This window comes from Apiospora aurea, assembly GCF_038362705.1.
Source record: "Apiospora aurea strain CBS 24483 chromosome Unknown utg000005l_segment0_segment0, whole genome shotgun sequence".
Taxonomy (NCBI): Eukaryota; Fungi; Ascomycota; class Sordariomycetes; order Amphisphaeriales; family Apiosporaceae; genus Apiospora; species Apiospora aurea.
In genome coordinates this window covers 20,463-43,186 of record NW_027117392.1, presented here as the reverse complement: position 1 = coordinate 43,186, position 22,724 = coordinate 20,463, and the positions used below count along the sequence as shown (strand labels likewise).

The following is a 22,724-nucleotide window of genomic DNA, read 5'->3' as shown; positions in this document are numbered from 1 at the left end:
TAGAGCGCCTTTGGCCCAACAGCCATCTTATATCTTGTGCGTGATATTTGACTTCGACAGTTATTTGCCCTGCACACAACCGACAGGATGCCAGGGTCCTGGGGCCCTCGCTATTGATCGTCCAAGTTAGGCCTGCTGGGTAGAGGCCTGGTATTTCTACCCGCCCCCCTGCGGTGCTACCGCAAATGCTTCTGTAACCTTGCATTCTCTCGTTGCAGACTCGTTGCTACCATACCATGCCCAACCAGCGACCTCAGCTGCGATCTGTAGGGGTCCGTACCGCGCATATTATCCGACTGCTGGTGGACACATAGGGAAAAGTGATCTACACGGGGTGACATTGCGGACTTACGGCCGTCGACATTTTCGATTCGTGAGGAGGGAGGGAGGCGGAGGATGAGTAGGAAGCCGCTGCTCTTTTCTCTTTCATAAGCCCTTCCCTCTACTATTCGTCGCTTTGCCCACGGTCTGCTGTCTGCTGTGGTGGTGATGCGAAACGTTGTTGATTTGATCACGACACAAGCGATCACCGGCGCTGATATACATGCCACTCCAGCGACGACGTTCGTTTTAGTTATAGCCAAGCTACTTAACTTAGTATGGGCTGGTTGAAAGGAGGACTCCTCCTGTCCGGTTGCATTACCGGACTGCTCCAACCATGCGCAGCCGTAGCCGCAGGAGCCCAGGGCCCAGTCTCTCACGGCGGCGCGTGGGAGCCCGAGTATATACTCGTCGCAACGGCACAAAACATCACCATTAACTGTGAATCGCGATACTCGGTAGTCTTCAATGGCACGTCGCCCGGCCCCGTCCTGCACCTCCAGGAAGGGAAGACGACGTGGGTGCGGGTCTATAACCAGATGACGGACAAGAACATCACCACGGTGCGTTGTTGAACACCACACCCTCCTCGGGTAGCTAGCGGCAACATCACGTTCATGTTGCTTGCTGTTGCTATGCAAACCGAGCGAGTCGCTGACTGACATTTGCCGCTAGCACTGGCACGGCCTCAGCCAAAGAACAGCACCCTTCTCCGACGGCACCCCACTCGTCTCGCAGTGGCCGATCGCGCCCGGAAACTACTTCGATTACGAGATACGTCCCGAGGTGGGCGACGCAGGGACCTATTTCTACCACTCCCACGTCGGCTTCCAAGCCGTCACGGCACACGGCGCGCTCATCGTGGACGAGGCCGACGGGGCCAAGCCGCCGTACGACTACGACGGCGACATCGCCATCCTGGTCAGCGACTACTACCGAAAGCAGGACGACGTGATCGAAGCGGGCCTCGTCGCGAACCCGTTCGTGTGGATGGGCGAGCCCAACGCCGTCCTGGTCAACGGCCGCTCAGGCAACGCCCCCTTCGGCAACGCCGCCGGCGCCTCCTGCCAGCCCCACATCATCACCGTCGAGCCGGGCAAGACGTACCGGCTGCGGTTTACGGGCGGGACCGCCCTGTCGTTCGTGATGCTCGGCATCGAGGACCACGCGGAGCTGACCATCATCGAGGCGGACGGGCAGTACACAGAGCCGGCCACGACGGACCGCATCCAGATGGGCAGCGGCCAGCGCTTCAGCGCGCTCCTCAAGACCAAGACGGAGGAGCAGCTCCAGGCGGGCGGCGGCAAGGCGTCGTACTGGATCCGGTACGAGACGCGGGACCGGCCGAGCCTGCCCAGCGGCTACGCGCTCTTGCAGTACAAGACCACCTCCAAGTCCGCCGGGTCCAACCAGACGGTCGGGTGCCATCGCCTTCCGGCTAGTTTGCCGGCCACGTCGCCCGTCAAGCTGCCGACGGACTTGACGGAATATACCACTTGGATGGAGTATACCTTGGAGTCCCTCGCGCCGAAGAGCAAGTTCCCGACGCTCGCGGAGGTGACGCGGACGGTGGTTATCACGATGAACCAGGTCGTCGTTGATGGGTTCTATAATGGCAGTATCAACGGAATGTTGCAATGGGAGTAAGTCACCACCACTGCCACCACCACCACCGTCCTGTTCAGTCAGCTGCTGCAGAACACTAACACCGAATCTTCTTTCGCTGCAGCTCGAACAACCTGTCCTGGCAAGAAGCCAAGCTCTCGGCCCAGAACTACGAGCCGTACCTCGTCAAAGCGTACAAGACGGGCCAGACGCCCAACTACGACGCCGCGGTAGCCAACGGCGGCTGGGACCCGGCGACCAAAGCGTTCCCGGCGCGGGTGGGCGAGGTGCTGGACATCGTGTGGCAGAGCAACTCGGGCCCGACGGGCGGGTGGGACGTCCACCCGATGCACGCGCACGGGGAGCACTTCTGGGACCTCGGCTCGGGCAACGGGACGTACGACGCGGCGGCCAACGAGCGGGCGCATTTCGGTCCCGGTCCTGGTAATAGCACGGGTTACGTCCCCGCGCTGCGGGACACGACGCAGCTGTACCGGTACGCGGCTAAGGGGAGCGCGAACTACACGGCCGGGTGGCGGGCGTGGCGGATCCGGGTCACGGAGGATAACGTCGGGGCGTGGATGATGCACTGCCACGTCCTGGGACACATGGTCATGGGCATGCAGACGGTCTGGGTCTTTGGGGGCGCGGCGGATATGCTGGCCCAGATTCCGGCGCCGTACGTTAATGGGTACCTTGACTACGGCGGTGATGCGTATGGAAATGACAGTTATGATCCGCTGGTGGTTCCGTGGTTTGGAAAATCTTGATGGCTGGATTGGGCGGGCGTTGGGGGAAACGTTGAATGTATGTTACTGGCACTCCGTACTGGTTGCCCCATCGAGGTGGTCGAATCGTGTAGGTTAAGGCATCGTCTTTGTGAAACGCACTTGATTGGATCTGTATCAGCGTGCTGCATCTGCAATCAGCAGCCAATCGTCTCACATGCATGCAGGTGCGCTCTTTCGATACCAACGCCGGGCGAAAAGCATGACGTCACCCGCCCGGAATGAATCCTCCGTCGCCTTGCCTCTCACATCCGAATCAACAACGGCGTTCATATGAAGATTTCTCACTACCTGCAGCCTACGCATTCTGAAAAGCGAAGATCAGCATCAGAATCAGCACCGCCGAGATGGGCCAACGCGAGAACCAGATCGCCAAGTCCATCACCTATGTCATCATAAATAACGATGAAGATGGTCGTCCCATCCAGCGCCAGACGGTCCTGGGCCGCATCTTCAGCATCTTCAACCTCTACTGGCTGACGTTCCAGCTGGTCCGCGAGGACCTGTTCCGATCCCTGCGCGAGTTCTGGGCCATCAAGTCCTCCGACTACAAGGACAGCTTCACGCCCGCCTCGGCGGCTGGCAGACATAGCGGCAAGGCGCCGATGCTGCAGCCGATGGGCGACATGGGCTACAGCGGATCGACCTTCTTCCGCACCCCCGACGGCGCCTACCTGGTCAAGTCGGTGCCGCGCTCCTTTGAGCACAACTTCTTCAAGAACGACATGCTGCTACCCTACGCGGATCACATGCGCGCCAACCCGGGAAGCTTACTCATACGCATTACTGACTTCCTAGAGTGCTCCCGGGGCAGTTTGGGTACGCTGTTCGGCCTGGCGCCCAGTCACCACATCGTGATGGAGAACATCCTGTATGGCCAAGCCGAGAAGAAGGCTTCTTCGTCAACGACGTCGGGAGGATCTAGAAGCGGCGAGGAAGGTGAGCCGAAGAAGAAATGGGAGTCCTGGGACCTCAAGCCTGTCTCGTATTTCTTTCCGGAGCGTGACGTCGCGGGTGGCAAGCTGGCGTCGGAGGCCACTAAGTCGAAGCTCTGCGACGAGTTCGAAGGCAAGCTGTACCTGACCCTGGACCAGGCCGAGGATTTCAAGGCGCAGCTCCAGAAGGACACCAAGTTTCTGTCCGACTGCAATGCGGTGGACTACTCCCTATTCCTCGTGCGCATCTCGACGGACGACGATGACGATGACAATCACAACGACGACCAGGAGGCCATCAGCAAGGCCCCCGTCGTCCCGCCTGCGCAGCCACCGTTCGCGCCGCCTGGCCCGCCGAGCTGGTGCACGGGCGTCCGGTCGAGCAACGGCAAGGAAGTCTACCGCGCCGCCGTGCTCGACTTCTTCTGGGCCAAGCACACGGTGCACGCCAAGGCCATGACGGGCCTCATCAACACGTACAACCTGATTGACGAGCAGGGGCCCATGAGCGTCACGGCCGAGGCGGACGAGTACCGGCAGCGGTTCATGAAGATGTGCCTCGACATGATCGAGGTGGACGGGCGGATGTGGAACTTTGAGGGGGCTGAGGTGGTTGGGCCGTCCGAGGTGTCTGGTTCTTGATCTCGCGGCTTATACGGATGGGATACGACATATCACAGCAGGCAGGATCAGAAAACGAGAGGAATAGACACGAGGACAGAATGCTCGGGACCGACGGTTAGGGAGGCTTATGGCATTGTATGATCAGTTCAAGATACCCACCATTGTTAATGAATCGCCTTAGTCGCATCTAAGTCTACCTATGATGGAGATGGAGATACATGCCTATCTACATCGGTTCATTCCCCAAGAACCCATGACCCCTTGCTCCTTCCCTTGCTCCTTGAGTGCTAACGCAGTGAGCATGTTTATGTTGTTCAGATCGACGTTGGCCGGGCATCGGTGTTCTAGTTTCAGACACAAGAGCGGGTATCTGGTTTTCGTCAATAGTCACTCCAAAGTTAAACGGAAGCCAAGGCGGTAAGACACTGGCCCTGGCCTTGCAAATGCCGTAAAGTCGTTCGATAGATACGCATGGGGAGAAGAAAACCTGCACCCACGGCATACTCACAGGGATAAACCGGCTGGTGCCGAGTCTCATTCCCTCCATAGCAACGGGAGAACTCTAGATGAGGGGGTGATTCACACATTCCTGGTAGCTGCATGTTATTATTGATCTGTAAATAGATCCATGCAGATGAGACGGGGTCGGGAAGAAGTCGCGGCCGGGGAAAAAAAACAGCATGTAGTTGCCTGTTCAGGCAGTGAACTCCATGAAAACACATACACATCAATGTTATTGTCTTTATCTGAGTGAAACCAGCATGAAGTATGGAAAGGTGGTTAACAAGACGTATGGAATGCATCTAGATTAGCCTCCTTGGCGAGGACGACAGCAGACACGATCATACAGCCAGGGAGGTTGGGACCATTCTTCTGAATGAGCCATGTGCCGTTCAGAAATACATAATCAACAACAATAACAACATTCATACGCAACACACACAGAATACTGAGCGGCCTTGACTGAGACACGCATGCATGTAGAACTGCGTGCCGCTGGTGTCTCAACGTCCAAGCGCTGCGAACCGTGCAGGACGTGGACGTTTACTGCTTGCTGCAGATATTGATGTGAGACAACTGTAGCCACGGAAAGTATTTGTTGATCGATATCTGGTCCCCCCCACATCTAGCCTTCATACGAGGTAGAGACGATTGCAAGGTTGGGTGTGGGAGAGGCCGCGTGGATGTGCTTTCGCAATCAATCAACGTCAACGTTCTTTCTTTGCTGCATACTCGCCAACCACATGCTGCCATTCCCAGAATAGAAGACCGTCTTGGGGCTTCATGTGCGCTGCAGGTTGCCAGCCATGCACAGTATAGGGGGTGATGGATGGCAATAGACTACTCGAGCTGACTTACACGCTGACTGGCTGGCCGATGGACCGAACCCCCGTTGGAACTCGTCCCCACAGTGATCACTGAAGCAAGCGCGGGGTGGTTCCAGGGGTTACATGTTAGCACCTGTAAAACCACCCAGAAACAGAGAAGAGCCCAGCGGCTCCGGCTGGGTGTGGTGGAGTATGCGGCGCCAGCGAATTATTCTTCGAAGAAAGCTCCGTGGCGAAAGGAGGCGACCTCTTCCAGTTCGATTGTTTGTTCGAGAACGTGGCAGTAAGGTGGTACTCGGGTAGACTTCAAGGGCCCTTTCCCCTTCCTTTGCCCGCCGTGGATCCTACCGTACTTGAGAGTCAGAAAGTGGCCGGCGCCCAAACACTATCAGTGTCATTTGTAGCGGGCGGGCGGGTTGGCAAAAGATCGACAAACACCTAGCCTCTTACGAAATCGAGGCTTTGGTCTTGGGTAGGAAACCTAGCCGGTGAAGCATGGGCTGGCGATCTGACAAGATCCCGAGTAGTTAGTTGTTCGAAATCGAGATTCAGAACTTTTGCCTGATTGTGATATGGCAGCTCGGCGGGCACGTGTCCAATGGGGGGAGCAGAGGTGGGCGTTTTGATCGTTGACATCTGAACAGAGTGAGAACCCTTGCTCTGAGACTGCCCAGGATTTTAATCTTCTCTTACGAGAGTTCACTGATAGATCAGATCAGATGCTCACCCGGATCGTCTGACAGACTGACAGCTGTAACTTGTATGACTTCGGATTGTCGCTATGTCCTTGCTCCCGGCCAGACGGCCTCGCTTGCCGCTGACATGAGGTTGACAGCGTCAAAACTTCCGCCAGGAACGGACGGACAGAGGCCGGCGATGGCGTACGATTTGGCAACCCAGCTCACTTGAACCGTAAAAGTGCCATGAGTCATGATGAGATAATTGCTAATTACCGCAAATGAGTGCCGCCTGTTCTTTCAATAGAGGCGCTTCTGACCTGTCGCTTGCATGTTCACTGGGCTGGCTGGGCCTGCGGCATCAGTTGTCAGAAAAATTGGCGCCTCACGGCGTTGTGGTGTGTGCGTGTGTGTGATGGAAGGCTGTCGAACGATAACCCGGCGAGAGACGGGGCGCCGACCGAATAGGTGTTTTGATATTGGTGGCTAGCAACCTAGGAGAGTAGCAATGCTGTTCGACATGAAATCCAGCCCAAAACGCTGCCAGACCAATGCATCTGACCTGTCGTGTCTTCATTCGCTCACGTGTAGGAAGATCCCAGCATGTTCACCCATCAAGTTTACTTAGGGTGAACAGCCGTTGAACCATTCAGACGGTGGTACAGGGTAGCTGAGTAGGTGTGACGGGTAACGGTCGCGACAGTAGGTACTTACATACTTATAAGGCTGATGCTGTATCAATCGATCAATTAGATCATATCTCAGATGATAGGTGGCGTCCGTTATCCAATCCCGGGATGTTGAGATGCTAATATCGATAGTGACCATGCCGGCCCAATAGTAGACGCCATTAACAAAACAAATACAAATACAAAGACAGGCGTGCCGGGGAGGATTCCTCTGTCTTGCCGTCTGCTGGGCAGTGGAGGCCTTTTGCTCAAAGACGGTACGGGTACAGACCATGCAGGTAATGGCTGCATATGATGGGGAAGGGTGGGCTGCCGGCCCAAGATGGTCTACCTACAGTCACCTAGGACTTTATGTACATACTTTCCCATATGCACATAATGAGCAACGCGACAATGCACGTCTTGAAAAGTAGGTAGCCGAACTGCATACATCAACTCTTATACATCTCGTGCTGGAGAAAACACGGTCGCTGTGGATTGGACACAAAAAAAACAGGACACAGGGGTCTCGGGTGTGTCCAGTTCGCTTCACTCCAACGGCTGATAATTTTCTTCTCAACCAGGCCCCGATGGATTGCTTTTGACGATCCTGTCTGGAATCCAATTAGGCTAGGCAGCACATAATTTGCCGCCTCCGCTGCCCCTTGTACCTGCAGCAACTTATTTCGAAAGTAGGGATCTCAATTAAGATCGGACGCGCTACTTCCCAAGCCGATGGGCCCCCAAAAACGACGGCGCAAATAGCTGGCACGCGGTGGGACGGTGAGCTGGACTGGGCTGGGACACACTGCGCCGAATTTGCACTTGACGGGTGTAGCTTAGCCCTCCCTCCAATACGAATGTCCCAGCACGAGGTGATGGCACAGAGAGCTGAGAGGTGCATGCGGCCGTTATCAGTTGCCATCTTCTGTCCTCTGCGCTCTGCTGCCTCACTTACGACCGGCGCAATTGCATTGACATACATACCTCCATACCCAGTGTTTCAGGAGTATTCTGAGGTGTGGATCTCCGGATTGGCGTTGGTCCTGTAAGACTAATAAGTGGGAGAGCCGAGAGAGAGAAAAAAGAGAAGTACGCGCGGACCCTTGAGACAGTTGTCCATCTGCAGGTGAGGGAAAAGGGTATTGGGCAGCTGGGCCAGGGTTCGTCTTGGTGGGCAGCGAACCCCGGCTCTACGTGGCGTCCCGAATTGACGTGTACAACACGAACCTGCCGTCTGGTCGTCTGTCTGTCTGTCTGCATGGCTGGCTGTATGTATCATTGATGCACATCGTACAACGGCGGCAGGCGACATTATCCTATCGTTCCTAACGGTCAGTATGCCATGGGCAACCCGGCCTGGACCTATTTGATGTAAGGTGCAGTCATCCAACATGCCACTTTAGTTGATAAGCAACAATCTGCTTTGCCGGCCCAATTCAAGCAAGCCCCTCCGACGTTACAGACTCTAGCACGTACGACCTCCATTTGCGACTCTCTAGGCAGGTACCCGCAGCTTACTTACATTCATGGTGGACAAGATTTCTGTGGACACACGCCTTCTTCATGCGCTATCGCGTCGGCAAGCTCGTTTTTAGTACCCTCTCGGCCGCTGCCATTTCGTCCCCCCCCATCCAAATGATTAATACAATTGAACCAAGTATCACCAAGTAGTGAATAATAGAATTCTTCCCTCTCCCGACTCCAGGCTGGGCGCGACAAAACCGGACACGCGCCGTTCGAACCACGAACACACCGAACCGACCAATTGGTGGGAAGGAAGTGTGTGTGTATGTGTGTGTGTGTGTGTGTGTGTATGCCCAAGAGGAAAGTAATCATAATTACCTACATACAGGCCCTTACTCTACATTACGTTACATATGTATATATGTGCAAATTAGCGAACCGGACATTCTCCTATTGGATTGGGAACCTGTACGGCCGCGCCATCTCTCGGCATTAGTGCTTCTACCATTTCCCAAACTATTGGCCCTTGGCTGCGATTCGTTCCACGGTTTGCCAGTCCAGCCCAGGCCGGATCGTCAGGCTAAGCCGCCCGCCATGTATCCCTCAGAGAGCAGCCGCCGCTCCCACAGGCGCCGGCCTGAACTGAATATCGATACCTTGTCATCATCTCCGCCACAGGTCCGCGACACGAGACCTTCCACGCCGCCTTCCCTGCGAAGACCACCTGTGCCTCCCAAGGGCAAGCCGCCAGTGTCCGTCGGGGCGCTTCGGATGCAGCAGCCTCCCTCTATATCCAGCACAACCTCGAGCCGCGACCACGACTTTGACGGAGAATCCTTCCTCGACACCCTCAGCAGTCCCGTGGACATGACGGCCAACAAGGAAAACGAGCCGGATTTCATGGTCACCGCCGACCGCCTCAGGAAGACCAATTACCGCGACTCCCACGACCTCTCCCTGCCGTCGCGACAAGTCACTAGAGACTCCCTCGTTACCAACATGCTCGCATCTCTCGACCAGTTCAGTCTGGGCCAGATCCACACGCCGGCCACTCCACAGTCGCCCTTCGACGAGCCTAGCACTTACAGGTCTATGTCCCTTGGCGGAGAGAATCCGGCCAGAACCATCTCGTGTATCCCCCAACGAAACCGGACGCACAGCTCGTATAACAACCACGGCCACAACTACACCTATAGCTCCGACTTCGAAGGCACAGACGATGCCGGCAGCAGGATATCGAGCCCATACTCGCGTGGCCGACGGGCCAGCAATAGCAGCTTGGGCTTCCAATCGGGCATAGGGCGGCTCAATAGCATGCGCGAGTCCCCGACCCAGCAAAGGGTGAACCATATGGCGGGTGGTCGCGCTCTGCACTCGAGGGGTGGTAAGACAAGCAAGAGTAGCAGTACCAATAGCTTCGATGGGGGCTATGCACAAGTGATAGGCAGCCAGCGAATCTCGCACGGAATTGGGGGCCGATCGTCCAGCTTCGACATGGGCCAAAAACCACAACACCCTCACTTATCTCCGACCTATGCATCTGCTGCTCCTGCACCCAACAACGTTGCCGGCAGCTCTTCTTGGAATTTAGAGTTCTCTAACACCCTCTGGACGGAAGATTATTATGACGCTGCACCCACGCCTACTGTGCCTGGAGGTCCGCGCCGGCCAACCTTAACTAACGCCCCGACCGCAGTCCCGCAGCCACCCTCATTTCCCCAACAGCAGCAGGAACATGACCCCGAGCGCAAGAGCATGCCGGCGTCGGATAGAAAGATGAGCATGCGCTCGAACAGGGCCAGCACGACGGCGGGCAGAGGAGGAGCGGCTCCTGACAACTATGATTTACCACCACTGCCACCACTTCCAACCACCGAAGACATGGATTCCGCGCCGGCACCTCACGTTGGTTACGAGAAGGCCAAAGAGAAGGAGCTCGGGCTGGCAGGCGCGAACACCACACCACAAACAAACCAGTCGCGGCCAGGGTTTTTCAAAAGGATGTTCGGTGGCTCGTCCAAGGCTTTGGCAAGTGCTTTTGACTCGACCTCGACAAACTCGAACCCGCCCCACGTTTCGCCAGCCGCCGTTGAAACGCAGCCGCTACCCAGTAGCTCTCGCCCTCAGACGCAGCACCCGCAGCAACAGCAGCAGCAATCGCAGCAGCAACATCACGCCACTTCGGCCCCGCCATCCCGTGAATCCCAACAGGGCAATTCCTTCACGGGGCAACATGTCGTACAGAAGAAGTCGTCGTTCTTCCGAAGGCGCAAGAGATCCATTGCAGAGCCGCTTCCGCCCGTGCCCCAGGCGGCCGCAGCCCACATATCCAAGTCTGCGGAGCATCCCGCCCAGAAGGCCAGACAAATGGACCCATCCGATTATGTGCCCGACCCGAGCCCGGTTAGTAGCTTGCGTCAAGTCATGAGTCCGTACCTGAAGGAGAGCAGTTCTGCATCTCCCCTGGGCCTTTTACCGCCTCGCAACAAGCGCGACTCTGTCTCGCCGCATTACAATGTCGAAGACCCCGAAGACGACCGAAGACGCAAGAGCAGAGGATTCTCCCCGGACTACGACCCCAGCCCCAAGGCGACAATACGGACCGTCAAATCCCAATCTGCTTTGGTCACTCGCAGCCGCGATTCCGCCACTTCCGGCTCGAATCGTACACCCTTGGCAAGCCCTCCAATGCCGACACAAAGACCAAAGCTCACGCGCGATACCACATTCTTCGAGGACAGCAGTGACGAGGATGGTGGCAAGCCCAATCGATCCAGTCAAGCGAGGAAAACCCGAAATCGCAGGTCTACCAGTCCTACCGAGGATATATTCAGCGCGTTGCGTAACACAGACAAGCTTGCCCCGACCGATGGTGATGGCTCATACAGAGCGAATTCCTCTGCCAATGCGTCGCCTTACCTTGGCGGGCTTGAAGATGACAAGGAACGGCCGGATAGCCTAGGCCTCCCGATCCAAGACCAGCCGGGCTCCGGGAGGACATCGGCCTTGAGCCGACTCAGCCAAAAGCGGTCAAATGCCAGTCTGCCGAGCGTGCAGGTTGATAGTGCGGAATCGAACAAGAAACCCGTCTGTTCTCCGCTGGACGAGCCCGAAGTAACGATAGGAGAGCCGACTGAGGACGACAGGCTGAAAGCCCAGCGCATATTCGATGGGAGAGAAGACTTTATTACAAAAGACCGGGCAGCTTCTTGGATGGGCGAAGAGGGTCCTGTACGACAACGGACGCTCAGAGCCTATATGGAGCTGTATGATTTCGCCGAGAAGAGCGTCCTCACCGCATTGCGAGAGGTTTGCAGTCGACTCGTATTACGAGCAGAGACGCAGCAAGTCGACCGGATCCTGGTTTGCTTCTCTACTCGCTGGTGTGATTGCAATCCAAACCACGGCTTCAAGACCATGGGTAAGCTTACTTCTACTATGAATGGCCGAGCTCTTGTTAACAATAGGTGCAGACGTCATCCACACAATGTGCTACTCTATCATGCTGCTGAACACCGATCTTCACCTTGCCGATATCGAGTCCAAAATGACCCGCTCCCAGTTCGTGAAGAACACCATGACCACCATCAAGCAAGCTATAGAGGACTCGGCACCCGAGGCATTTGACCGGCCGAGCATTCTGCCTGGCCGGAATACAATGCTGAGCCCCACCGAATCCGAAATGCAAGCTGCTGCACAGCCTGAGCCGCCGCGCAGGGACTGGCGATCATCCTTCATCCCCCGAGGGCTGAGTCGAGGGCAGGCGACCACGAGGAGAGCGAGGGCTGCGGTCCGTTGGTGAAAACGCCATTCAATGGCTCGATGCGCGCTTGGGAGAACCTCATGGAGGTCGTCCTGAAAGATATCTATTCTTCAATCAAGGAGGAAAAGCTCCCCTTATTTGGCGGAGGGCCCGACGCAGCGCAAGCCTCGCAACAAAACAGCACCCTCTCGGTGGCGGGCATGCTGGGGCGTACCCCAAGCGTTCTTAGCAAGGCGCCCTCTGAGTGTCCTTCGTCGAGAGGACGAATGGATGGTCCCAACCGGCCCAACAACGGCCGGTGGAGCTCCAAGAGTCGGTCTCGCCCTCGGCTTGGGACCAATGGGTTCTCGTCCAGCCGCACCAGTTTCGACGATGGGAATTCCGTTTGGAGTCCCACCGTGTCTTCTGCTACTTGGAGTCGATATTCGCTTGGTCGTACGCAGACCACTCCTTCAATGGATTCCCTGGGCTCCTCGTTCCTGAGCGGCGATTATCAGCAGTCGATTGGGTTTGCCAACGCCCTTGCACATGCCATAATTCGTGAGGATGGCCCTGCTACAAGCTCTCAGTCTATCATGAGTGACGAAGCCAACAATGCAGTGCTGTTAGAAGACGAATCTCTTGAGCTTACAGGTCCGCCGTGGGCCAAGGAGGGTATGGTGATACATAAGCACCATCTTGACGGCGTCGATAAGAAGGCCAAAGATCGAAACTGGAGCGAAGTCTTCGCGGTCGTGCAAAAGGGTCAGATGAGCATCTTCTCTTTCTCGACTAAGTCCATGCGCCAGAAGTCGCGCAACAACCGCAAGCAAGCACCGGGAGGTGTCGTTGGAGGAGGAAACTGGCAAGAAAATGCCACCAATCTTGGTACTTTCTCCCTTCGACAGACCCTTGCCTCGGCACTCCCGGCTCCTGGATATTCGAGGACGCGGCCACACGTGTGGGCCCTCAGTCTGCCTACCGGGGCCGTCCATCTCTTCCAAGTGGGAACACCGGAGATCTGTAAGGAGTTTGTACTTACTGTGAACTACTGGTCTGCCCGTCTATCAACGCATCCGCTGGTCGGCGGTATTTCAAACATTGAGTACGGTTGGAGTGATGCCTGCATCAACAATGCTCTCGTTTCTGCCATCAACGAGAATGCGTTGCCGCCCCGTCCCGGTTCGGCAACTGCGGGACGCCAGTCCGTGCATAGCCGGAGAGGTAGCCAACCAAGCAGTCTGCGGTCCAGTTTTGATCTGGGGAGCTCCAGCAACAGGACCAAACTCCCAGGTGACCGCATCCACATCTCCGAGTGGACGCCTCCTGCTCAAAGCTTGCGTGCTTCTAACTGCGCAGAGTCTGAGCAGTATGAGACACTGTTGGCTTATGTGCAAGGGATCGAAGAAGAGCTACAGAAGCATAACGAGCTGCGCTCGCCCATGTTACTAGCCTTCACGCCTAGAGGGTCCAATGCGACGAAGGCGATGAACAACTGGGAGCGTAAGAGCAGTTACCTGCTCCGCGAAATAGTCAAGTTCCGAACTTACGTCGACTGTCTCCAATACGCCGAGCAAAGAAGGAAGGAGATCTATGACGAACGTCAGATCGCACAACGCGCAGCACGAGGAGACGAGATATCTGACTCCGAAGACGATCAAGGAAAGACGATGCTGCGAGACGAATAGAAACGATGCCCACATTGGCATCAATTATTCAGTGTTATCGTTATACTGTTACTTTCCAGGTAGCCTTTGCTGCTTGCACCATCTTGGAAAAGACTGCCTTCGTGGTTTAAATGGAGTAGGGGGGGCAGGGATATGATGTGAAGCGTCAGGACACGACAACCCACACACACATCACTTTTCTTTCTCATCATTCGACTATCTCATACATTAGAAAGAGGACTCATATGTGCTATTGATACCCGGGTTGGCGTATAACAATATTCTTCTTGTATCATTCCTTCTCTTTTTTGTTGTTTTTTCGCGCCTCGGTGCTATATAGCAAGCGATGAGCACCGAGAGCAGGGAATATGGACCACCCTGTGTGTACATATTGTGTTTGAGCCAGTAGATAAACTCTTACATGAACCACAGACACACACTTCTGCCGAAGGTTTCTTATATCCAAAAATCTGTCTCCTATGTTTTCCCTTGATCTCTACCATACATTAAGTAATTGATGATCTGATGCCCTAGCCCAGCAGTCTGTGACATTGACGAATATGGATACAACACTGAACTACTGAGTGACTGAGGTTAATTTTGCGTCCACAGCAGCTAACTTGAGTGATTGTTACCAAGAGAGGGGGGGTTCAGCTACTCGTCTAGCCCAACACCCCGTACCATCATCTATCAATAATAATACCATACTGTAGGTAGCGACTTGCAATCGATACGCGTGAATTGCAGCGACAGGCCGCCCTTGTTGGCAACGGCGCCAACCCCAAGGCGCTCCATGGGTGAACCCTGGTAGTTATACTCTGCTCAGCTTGTACTTCGACTTCCGAATGATTTTAAGCCCCCTTTTCTCAAGGCATTACGTTCTGTGATCCGTAACTTGTGTCCCGGCCATCGACATCTGACTTGCAAAGACGCAACCCGTGAAAAGCCAATACTTCCACACTCTGCCCCTTCTTCAGAAAGCACCGGTTCAAGCTGGGTTCGCGGAAGCAGGAGGAACCCGATAAAGTATCTCCGTACTCGGCACGTTGAAGAAGAGATCCTCCTTCTGGGCCCACTCCGTCCAAGCCCGCGAGACCGCCTGCAGGTCCTCCTCCGTGCCCAGCCCTTTCTCCTTGACCATTGTGGCGAAGCCGGACTGCACCGCGCGCTCCGCCCACATGTCGCCCCACTGCCGCGCCCGCTCGCCCGTGTAGCACCACGACGTGACGGTGACCTGGGTGTCGGCGGCGGCGAACCCGGCGCGCCGCGCCCAGGCGGGCAGGACCCGGCCCGCGTTGGGCTCGCCCCCGCTCGCGAGCGCCTGCGACTGGTACAGCTCGCCCCAGCGCGCCAGGCCGGGGGAGGCGGGGTGCCAGGCGAAGCCGCCGTAGTCGGCCTCGCGGGCGGCGACGAATCCACAACCGGGCTTGGCGACGCGGCGCATCTCGCGCAGGACGCCGACGGGGTCCTGGACGTGCTGGAGGACCTGGTGGCAGTAGACGACGTCGAAGGCGGCGTCCGGGTAGGGCAGGGCGTTGGCGTCGACGGCGGCGAACTCGATGTTGGTCAGGCCGCGGTCGCGGGCGAGGGAGCGGGCCTGGTCCAGGACCGAGGCGACGGCGTCGACGCCCACGACGCGGCCCTCGGGGACCAGGGCCGCGAAGTCGGCAGTGATGCTGCCCGGGCCGCAGCCGATGTCGAGGATGCGGGCAGTGGGCTTGATGTGCGGGGCCAGGAAGGCGGCCGAGTCATGGACGGTGCGGCGGACGTGGCTGCTGACCACGGACTGGTGGTGGCCGTGGGAGTAGGTGGCTTGCTCTTTAGACATGGTTTTGTTGTTCTTCTTCTCGTTTGACTGGACATCCACTCGAGGTTGGTTTTATTTCACACTCTCTCCGTGTATTTGATTGTTTGTTGCGGTCATGAATGAAGCATTTATGCTGGTGCAAACATAGTTTGGGAGGGCGTGTAGAACCCGAGTACGGCCCCGATGTCGGAGTAGTACATCCGAATCAACGGAGCAGCAGGCCAAGTCATCAGTCGCGGTTTCCAAATGGGAAAAATGTATTATTGGCAAGTGCTCTCTCGAGGCTGCAAGTTTAAATATGGAACGCGGGCGTTCCTGTATTGAATGCAGTGCATTCCATGGATTCCTTGCAAACATCACCAAGCAAACGGTCAGCCCAACTTCTAACTGCGACCAACATTTGTTTTCCGATGATGGCATTTTCCCATGACCAATTTGCATCTTGCACCGGAATATGCATACAATAATATATATTGATGGGATCTTAATTGCGCAAGTGACATTCGAGCTCCCTATATACCGCCGCTTTGGAGGTCAATGCAAAGGATCACCCCTAACAGCCTAAGGATCAGACAAACAACAGAGACATGACCCGGAACCTGGAGGAAGAAGGAATTCATCAAAGTGTCTATGCGTGTGTAACCTGAACTGCCACGGCCTTGGCAAGCAAACTCTCATACGTCGAATCCTCGTTCTCTTGACCGATCGATACGGCGTATCTCAGTTGGTGGGAGCATCTGTCCTGCCCTACGACGTGAATACACCACTGCACGTAATACGGAGATCCCCATGTTTCACTCCCCCAGAGATAATATGCGTCTCACCCCCTAACACCCTTGAATTAAAGGTCGTAGACTTCTTGGTCTACAAATATCCAAGGCCTCGTTCCTCCCCACTCTGGGCAAAATAAACAAGACCAACAAGCAGAAGTCGTCATAATGGGCTCCTACCAGACTTGGCAAACCCTGGTAGCCGAGAAGCAAGCGGCACAGCTTTCCAAGATCCCACAAGCATGGCGTCTCCCGTCCGAGTATCTCGTGGGCGATGAGACTTCCGCACATGGCGTCATGGAAATACCTGTCAAGTGTGGAATCCTCAGCGCCGAGGAGCTTCACATCACCCAAGACTTTGACGCCGTCTCCCTGGCCAAGGCCGTACAGCTTGGTACCATCAAGGCGAAAGCTGTGGCCACTGCATTCTGCAAGCGAGCTGCGATCGCCCAGCAACTGACCAGCTGTCTGACGGAGACGATGTTCGACGATGCCATCAAACGGGGAGAGTACCTGGACGAGTACATCGAACTACACGGAAAGCCCCTGGGCCCACTTCATGGAGTCCCCATCAGCCTGAAGGATTCTTTCGACTGTGCCGGTGTACAGTCGACGATGGGCATCGTGTCGTACTTGGAGCACCCTGTGCCCAAAGAGCATGGCACAGCTGCGGCCATACTCTCGGATCTTGGTGCCATCCTATACTGCAAGACCAACACTTCACAGGCCCTGATGTCCTCGGACTCCCATAACAACGTCTTTGGCCGTACATTGAACCCCCACAAGCTCTCTCTCACCGCCGGTGGCAGCAGCGGAGGCGAGGGAGCCCTGGTCGCTCTCAGGGGTTCCATACTCGGCGTGGGAACAGACATGGCCGGTAGCATACGAATTCCAGCCCTGTGCAACGGAACGTACGGCTTCAAGCCATCAACCTGGCGCATCCCTTTCTTCGGCTCGACTTTCTGTCATCGTATGGGATCCCCTGGCCCCCCACCGGTAGCGGGTCCCCTCACTTGCTCGTTCGACGACGTGACGCTCTTCCTGCAAGCTGTCATTGGGTCCCAGCCATGGAACCGCGACCCGACTGCGCTCGCGATCCCCTGGCGTTCCGCGGTGGCTACTTCAGCCCCTAGAAGACTGCGCATCGGGTTCATGTTGGAAGACCCAAAGTACCCCGTCCACCCGCCAGTACGCCGCACGATGGAGTCGTCGGCCCAGGCCCTCGCCCAAGCCGGACACGAGATCATCCCGCTCCACGACTTCCCCTCGCTGGAGACGGCCCTGGACCTGTGCCTGGACTCGTTCTCGCTCGACAACACGGTCGAGTGGAAGCGGCACATCGACGTGTCGGGCGAGCCCCTCGTCGCGTCCCTGGTGGAAAACACGCCCCTGGTGACCCGCAAGGTCGAGAAGGGCGGCTACACCGTCGATGAGATCTTTGCGTTTGGAGCTGCCTGTCTCCAGTACAAGGCTGGCTGGAACATGGTGTTTACACAGCATAGACTCGACGTCTTGATCTGTCCGGGAGCGGAAAAGACGGCTGTGCCTCATGATACTTGGGGAACGCCGCCATATACTGTTCCATGGAGTTTAACTGAGGTTCGTGGTTTCCTTGACATCTAGTTATCCTCTTCCAGTCGTTGTAAGAGCGCCAAGTTGTCTAATACTCCCTGGCAGTATCCGGCCGTCATATTGCCCGTGGGTCGAGTCATGAAGGACATCGACCGGAACGATCTTGCGCCGTCGGCGAGTCCTAGACCATGTAAGCTTCACCGTCCTCATCGGAACTGCTGAATACTAACAAGGCCGAAAACCTGGGAAAGACCACAGCGAAGTGGTCGACGGCGCTCCGACGGCCATCCAAGTGGTCGCTCGAAGCTACCAGGACGAGGAGCTTGTCGCAGCGGGTCGTGTGATAGACCAGTGCCTTAGAAAGGCGAATCAAATGCGTCCGGAATAACTGGCCAGCAGCCTGCGATAGTAGTCTAGATCAAAGAGATGCGACTATAGCCGCTCGCATTCAGTTGACTCCTTCGCTTCTAGTATGCTTAGATGTGCGCGCCGTGACTTTGCTCATTATAGGAGACAAACCGCACTGACAAGGTGTATTCGGAGTTCGGAATCGGCGTTATGCGGTGAAAAGCAACCTCTCCAACAGGCCTGCAACCCCTGTAGGCTGCGGGGGCGGTCTTTTATATGCGCCAGGAAACTGCGCCGTGCCTGATAACTGCGAATTGTCTCGATTCAGCGTGTAAGCGGGATAGATCTTCCCTGAACAGCACACACGTGCCTTTTTGATACCATTGGTAGCCCGCGCTGAGACACGCAATCTGCTTTCACTGAACTGTTCTCAGTATGCTGTTGAACAGCACGCTCGCCGTGGTGGCCTCTCTAGGTGGCTTCATGCCAGCAGCACTCGCCTCGCCAGTCTCGAGTCAAGATGCGTCGCAGCGGCCTCTTTCCTCAGCCGATCTAGGAAGCGGCCTGCCGTATACCTTACGAGAGCAGAACAGCCAGGCTTGCGATGCTGGGAGTCGACAATGGACTGGTTGGATCAACGTGTCTGAAGAGAAGAGGCTCTTCTTCTGTAAGTGACCGCATCCTAACGTTTGACGTAGTGTACCAAGGCTGAGATCAGTGACTTCCCACCAGGGTTCTTCGAGAGCCGATCTGCGCCACAGGATGGCCCAGTTATGGTTTGGTTGAACGGGTACGCAATGCAGCTCTTTCGAAACGGCGGGTTGAATGCTGATTTCTCAATAGCGGTCCTGGCGGTCCATCCATGATGGGCCTGTTCTCAGAGATCGGACCGGTGAGTGATGATGCCTGGCCCAGGCCGCACTGAATGAAAAGATGAATGGCTAAGGGGTAGGTTAGTGCCTGACAGTAAAGGGAGGTAATGAGACGATTCGCAACGAACACAGCTGGAGCAACTTTGCAAATGTCCTCTTCATAGAGTAAGTAAGTGGTCTTCACCTACCCACAGTGGAATCCTGTTAACATCAGCCGCCAGTCAGCCCGCCGGCGTGGGCTTCTCTTCAGTGAGCGGAGGGACGGAAGGAGGACCGGACAACATCGCAGAAGCCTCTGAAGGTTTCGACAAGTTCCTGTCCATCTCCTTCACCGATATCTTCCCGCAATACTCGCACCTCCCTTTCCACATCGCCGGCGAGTCCTTCGGAGGCGTCTACGTGCCCTTCTTTGTAAACCACATCAGCCAGCGGCAGAAGCTGGGCGTCCCCGGTGTGTTCCAGATCCCCATCGCATCCATCGTCCTCGTCAACGCCGTCGTCGACATGACCAGCTCCAGCTACATCGGCGTGTACGACCACATGTGCAAGTTCGGCCGCGACGGCAGAAACAGGCTGAAGCTCGGGCTCAACGCGACGACCTGCCGCATCATCGAAGAAGCTGTGCCGCGGTGCGCAGCTCTCGGCCGCCAGTGCGTGGCGACGTACAACCTCGACGTCTGCCGCGCGGCCATTGCGTTCTGCGACGAGCATATCGGCGTCTACCTCGATGTGCGCGTCGGTGGGCGCGTCCCTTACGACGACCGCGTGCTCTACGAGAACGGGACGCTGCCCCTGTGCGGCGCCGACTCCTACGCCGACTACTTGAACCGGCCGCACCTCCAGGCGGCGCTGGGCCTGGACGAGGGCTGGAACTTCACGTCGGTCAACATGGACCTCAATATGCGCTGGGAAGCGAGCGGAGACAGCTTTACGCCTTCTACCCGCGAGATGAGCTATATTCTCGACGAGACGGAGACCAGCGTGTTGGTAATCAACGGTAATAACGATATTTCCGTGTAAGTGCACACACCACCTTGTGAAGCTACGACTGCGCGGTCCAGGCTAACACAACTGTCACCAGAACTACCGAGGGCAATAAAAGAGTCTACGATGCGCTCCCATGGTCCCATCAGGCCTCGTTCCGCCTGGAGAGGTACGTCGACTGGGAGTGGCCCGACAAGTCTGGGGCGGCCCACAAGGGAGGCGAGTTCAAGGCCGTCGACAAGCTGGCCTTTGCGACCTTTGACGATGCGGGACACGAAGCCGTCGGGCACCAGAAAGAGGCCGGCGCGTTTCTGGTGACGTGTTGGCTGTCGACCGCCAGAGACGGCCAAGCCGTATCGGTCCCGCGGTCCAAGAACGCGCAAGGTCCGTCTCTGGCGCAGGATGTCGAGCTCTAAATCTATCACAACCATCTGGCATGTGATTAAGAACAAAACTAGTCACTGTCCGTGTTTTTTGATACATGACATCTTGCCATCATCATCGTTATAGGCGTTAATCACTCTTGAATTTCATCTTGGGAAGTCTCATTTTCTGTATTGAAAATGTAGACTCGAAGCTGGCCGGGTTTAAATATAAGAAGCCGAGTAACGAATCGGATGAGGATGATAGGCCTGACGTATTAGCAGCGTGCTTGTCGATGTACTAACGCCACGAGTTGCCTATCGGGGTAATGGTAGCCCCCCAGCTAGCAACCGACCGGCCCCGAGGCCGCACCGCTACCACGAACAACAATCCGCGATCGGCATCATCCCCAGTTGGGGGGGGGGCCGCCTTTAGGCTAAGTCACAAGACAAGAGAAGTGCATCTGTTGCGACCGAGATAAGGCTTAGAAATGATATTGGAATCCTCATTATGACTTGAACCACTTCATACTCGAAACTCTCAATAGGCTGTCTCGAGATGTTGCCCTCAATTCTGCTCTTGGCCCTTGCTCTGTGCTGCGGAATAGGATGGGCACTGCATATCGTCTTTCAGAAGAGGGGAAGGCGTGTTACGGTGAGTATGGTTCGCCTTAGTACGCGGGTGCCAGATACTGATGTTCCTCTGCTCCCAGTTTCGAGATGTCGTTTCTGAAAAGCGATCCGGCGCAGTCAAAGAAACGGCGCTCACAGTCAACCCTGTTGCGGATGGCTTCAACTGGGAGACGACCGAACCTCACAAGTTCCGGCCGTTTAAGCCTATCTACTACATAACCATGGGTAACACACCACACGTGACTCCTTATCACTACGCTCTGTGCCCTGTACCAATACGGCTGACATGCGCGCCCCGTGACTGTTAGCCCTGCGGTCAAGCACCCCTTCCGACCTGATCGCTATGGACAGCAACTACTTCTCCCGAATCCAGCTGCGCCAGGACCTCATCCGCGACCACGCCGACCACGTCGTAGGCAGCCTCCCGTCCGGCGCCGACGCCGTGCGCGAGACGTACACGTACCTGCAGGACTTCCTACTGTCGCGGTACCCGACGCTCTTCTCGCGGGAGGCCGAGAAGGGCCTGTTCCGCAACCACGTGACGCAGCGGTCCCTGCCCCGGGAGTTGCCCGCGGACGAGGACCCGGTCGCGGCGCTCAAGCTGATGGGCGCCATGGTCGAGGACGACCTGTTCCTGCTCCGCGCGACGCCCGAGGGCCACCTGTGCGTCGCGTTCCTGTGCTGCTTCCCCTCGGGCTTCGACCCGGCCGAGAAGCTCGGCAAGGTGCTCAAGGACATCCACGGGCCCGTCCCGTCGTACAACAAGATTGGCGCGAGCATGGAACGCTTCTTCAGCCGGCTCGAGGTCGGCAAGAGTGTGGTCCGTAACAATGTACGTGGAGCCGGCAATCCCTTTCGTAAAGCCCCCCCTTGCCATGTCTCGTGTTCCTGCCTGCCAAGCCGTTGTTACTGGGGAGGTTTGCTGACTGCATAATGTCCTTCTTCCAGTGGTCTATCAATACGGCACCGGAGCTTTACAATGTCTCCGGAAACCATATATATGAGACCGATGTCTACGAGGAGGACATGGACGTGGACATCTCCAAGGTTAGCATGCGCGCAGCTCTTACGACACCTAAGCCGCTGTCATTGTGTCGTCGAGTCACTAACACCGGTGCAACAAACCTCCATGACAGGCACAAATCCGCGTGGAGCTCCAGACCCTGACACGACTCCCCAAGACGCAAGCGATCCTCTTCTCGTTCAAGACGTACCTATACCCCGTAACCGACATCAAGGCCGAGGGACTAGGCCCCGAGGTCGCAGACGCCATTGAGGGGCTACCCAAGGGAAATGCGCCCGGGATGTGGAAATACGTAAGTCACTTCTCGTTCGTCAGATCTCACCTGGTGGTGGGTGGATTGGCACCCTCGATCTGTGCCTTTTTTTTTTTTTTTTTTTTTTTTTTTTGGCTTTCATCCATGCTCGATTGTGTGCTCTGACTGATGTGATCGTCCAATGTAGAAAGGGGGCGTACGCTGGGGTAAGAGCATCTTGGCATATTTGAGGTCGTGATGGGCGGTGTTGGATTCGCGGACGAGCCCGCCCGCTGGA

General features: G+C 56.2%; 7 protein-coding genes across 7 annotated transcripts; 6 read left to right on the top strand and 1 right to left on the bottom strand.

The window, feature by feature from the left end:
* Positions 1-599: 599 nt before the first annotated feature.
* On the top strand, positions 600-2,696 carry PG986_006608 (uncharacterized protein; the record flags this gene model as incomplete). Its single annotated transcript, XM_066842830.1, has 3 exons — positions 600-884; positions 997-1,964; positions 2,051-2,696. 3 exons carry the CDS (start codon positions 600-602, stop codon positions 2,694-2,696), a joined length of 1,899 nt encoding a protein of 632 aa, XP_066698942.1.
* A 365-nt stretch (positions 2,697-3,061) lies between these two features.
* PG986_006607 (uncharacterized protein) lies at positions 3,062-4,291 on the top strand (the record flags this gene model as incomplete). Its single annotated transcript, XM_066842829.1, has 1 exon — positions 3,062-4,291. One exon carries the CDS (start codon positions 3,062-3,064, stop codon positions 4,289-4,291), a length of 1,230 nt encoding a protein of 409 aa, XP_066698941.1.
* A 4,716-nt stretch (positions 4,292-9,007) lies between these two features.
* PG986_006606 (uncharacterized protein) lies at positions 9,008-13,843 on the top strand (the record flags this gene model as incomplete). Its single annotated transcript, XM_066842828.1, has 3 exons — positions 9,008-11,834; positions 11,881-12,203; positions 12,263-13,843. 3 exons carry the CDS (start codon positions 9,008-9,010, stop codon positions 13,841-13,843), a joined length of 4,731 nt encoding a protein of 1,576 aa, XP_066698940.1.
* A 967-nt stretch (positions 13,844-14,810) lies between these two features.
* Positions 14,811-15,650, bottom strand: PG986_006605 (uncharacterized protein; the record flags this gene model as incomplete). The annotated part of the gene is made up of 1 exon (XM_066842827.1): positions 14,811-15,650. One exon carries the CDS (start codon positions 15,648-15,650, stop codon positions 14,811-14,813), a length of 840 nt encoding a protein of 279 aa, XP_066698939.1.
* A 917-nt stretch (positions 15,651-16,567) lies between these two features.
* On the top strand, positions 16,568-18,359 carry PG986_006604 (uncharacterized protein; the record flags this gene model as incomplete). The annotated part of the gene is made up of 3 exons (XM_066842826.1): positions 16,568-17,998; positions 18,023-18,161; positions 18,223-18,359. The coding sequence occupies 3 exons, from the start codon at positions 16,568-16,570 to the stop codon at positions 18,357-18,359; spliced, it is 1,707 nt and encodes a 568-aa protein (XP_066698938.1).
* Positions 18,360-18,754: 395 nt separating this feature from the next.
* Positions 18,755-20,591, top strand: PG986_006603 (uncharacterized protein; the record flags this gene model as incomplete). Its single annotated transcript, XM_066842825.1, has 6 exons — positions 18,755-18,986; positions 19,052-19,109; positions 19,163-19,211; positions 19,277-19,356; positions 19,413-20,207; positions 20,273-20,591. The coding sequence occupies 6 exons, from the start codon at positions 18,755-18,757 to the stop codon at positions 20,589-20,591; spliced, it is 1,533 nt and encodes a 510-aa protein (XP_066698937.1).
* A 505-nt stretch (positions 20,592-21,096) lies between these two features.
* Positions 21,097-22,685, top strand: PG986_006602 (uncharacterized protein; the record flags this gene model as incomplete). The annotated part of the gene is made up of 6 exons (XM_066842824.1): positions 21,097-21,192; positions 21,251-21,395; positions 21,479-22,002; positions 22,119-22,217; positions 22,307-22,486; positions 22,635-22,685. 6 exons carry the CDS (start codon positions 21,097-21,099, stop codon positions 22,683-22,685), a joined length of 1,095 nt encoding a protein of 364 aa, XP_066698936.1.
* Positions 22,686-22,724: the final 39 nt, after the last annotated feature.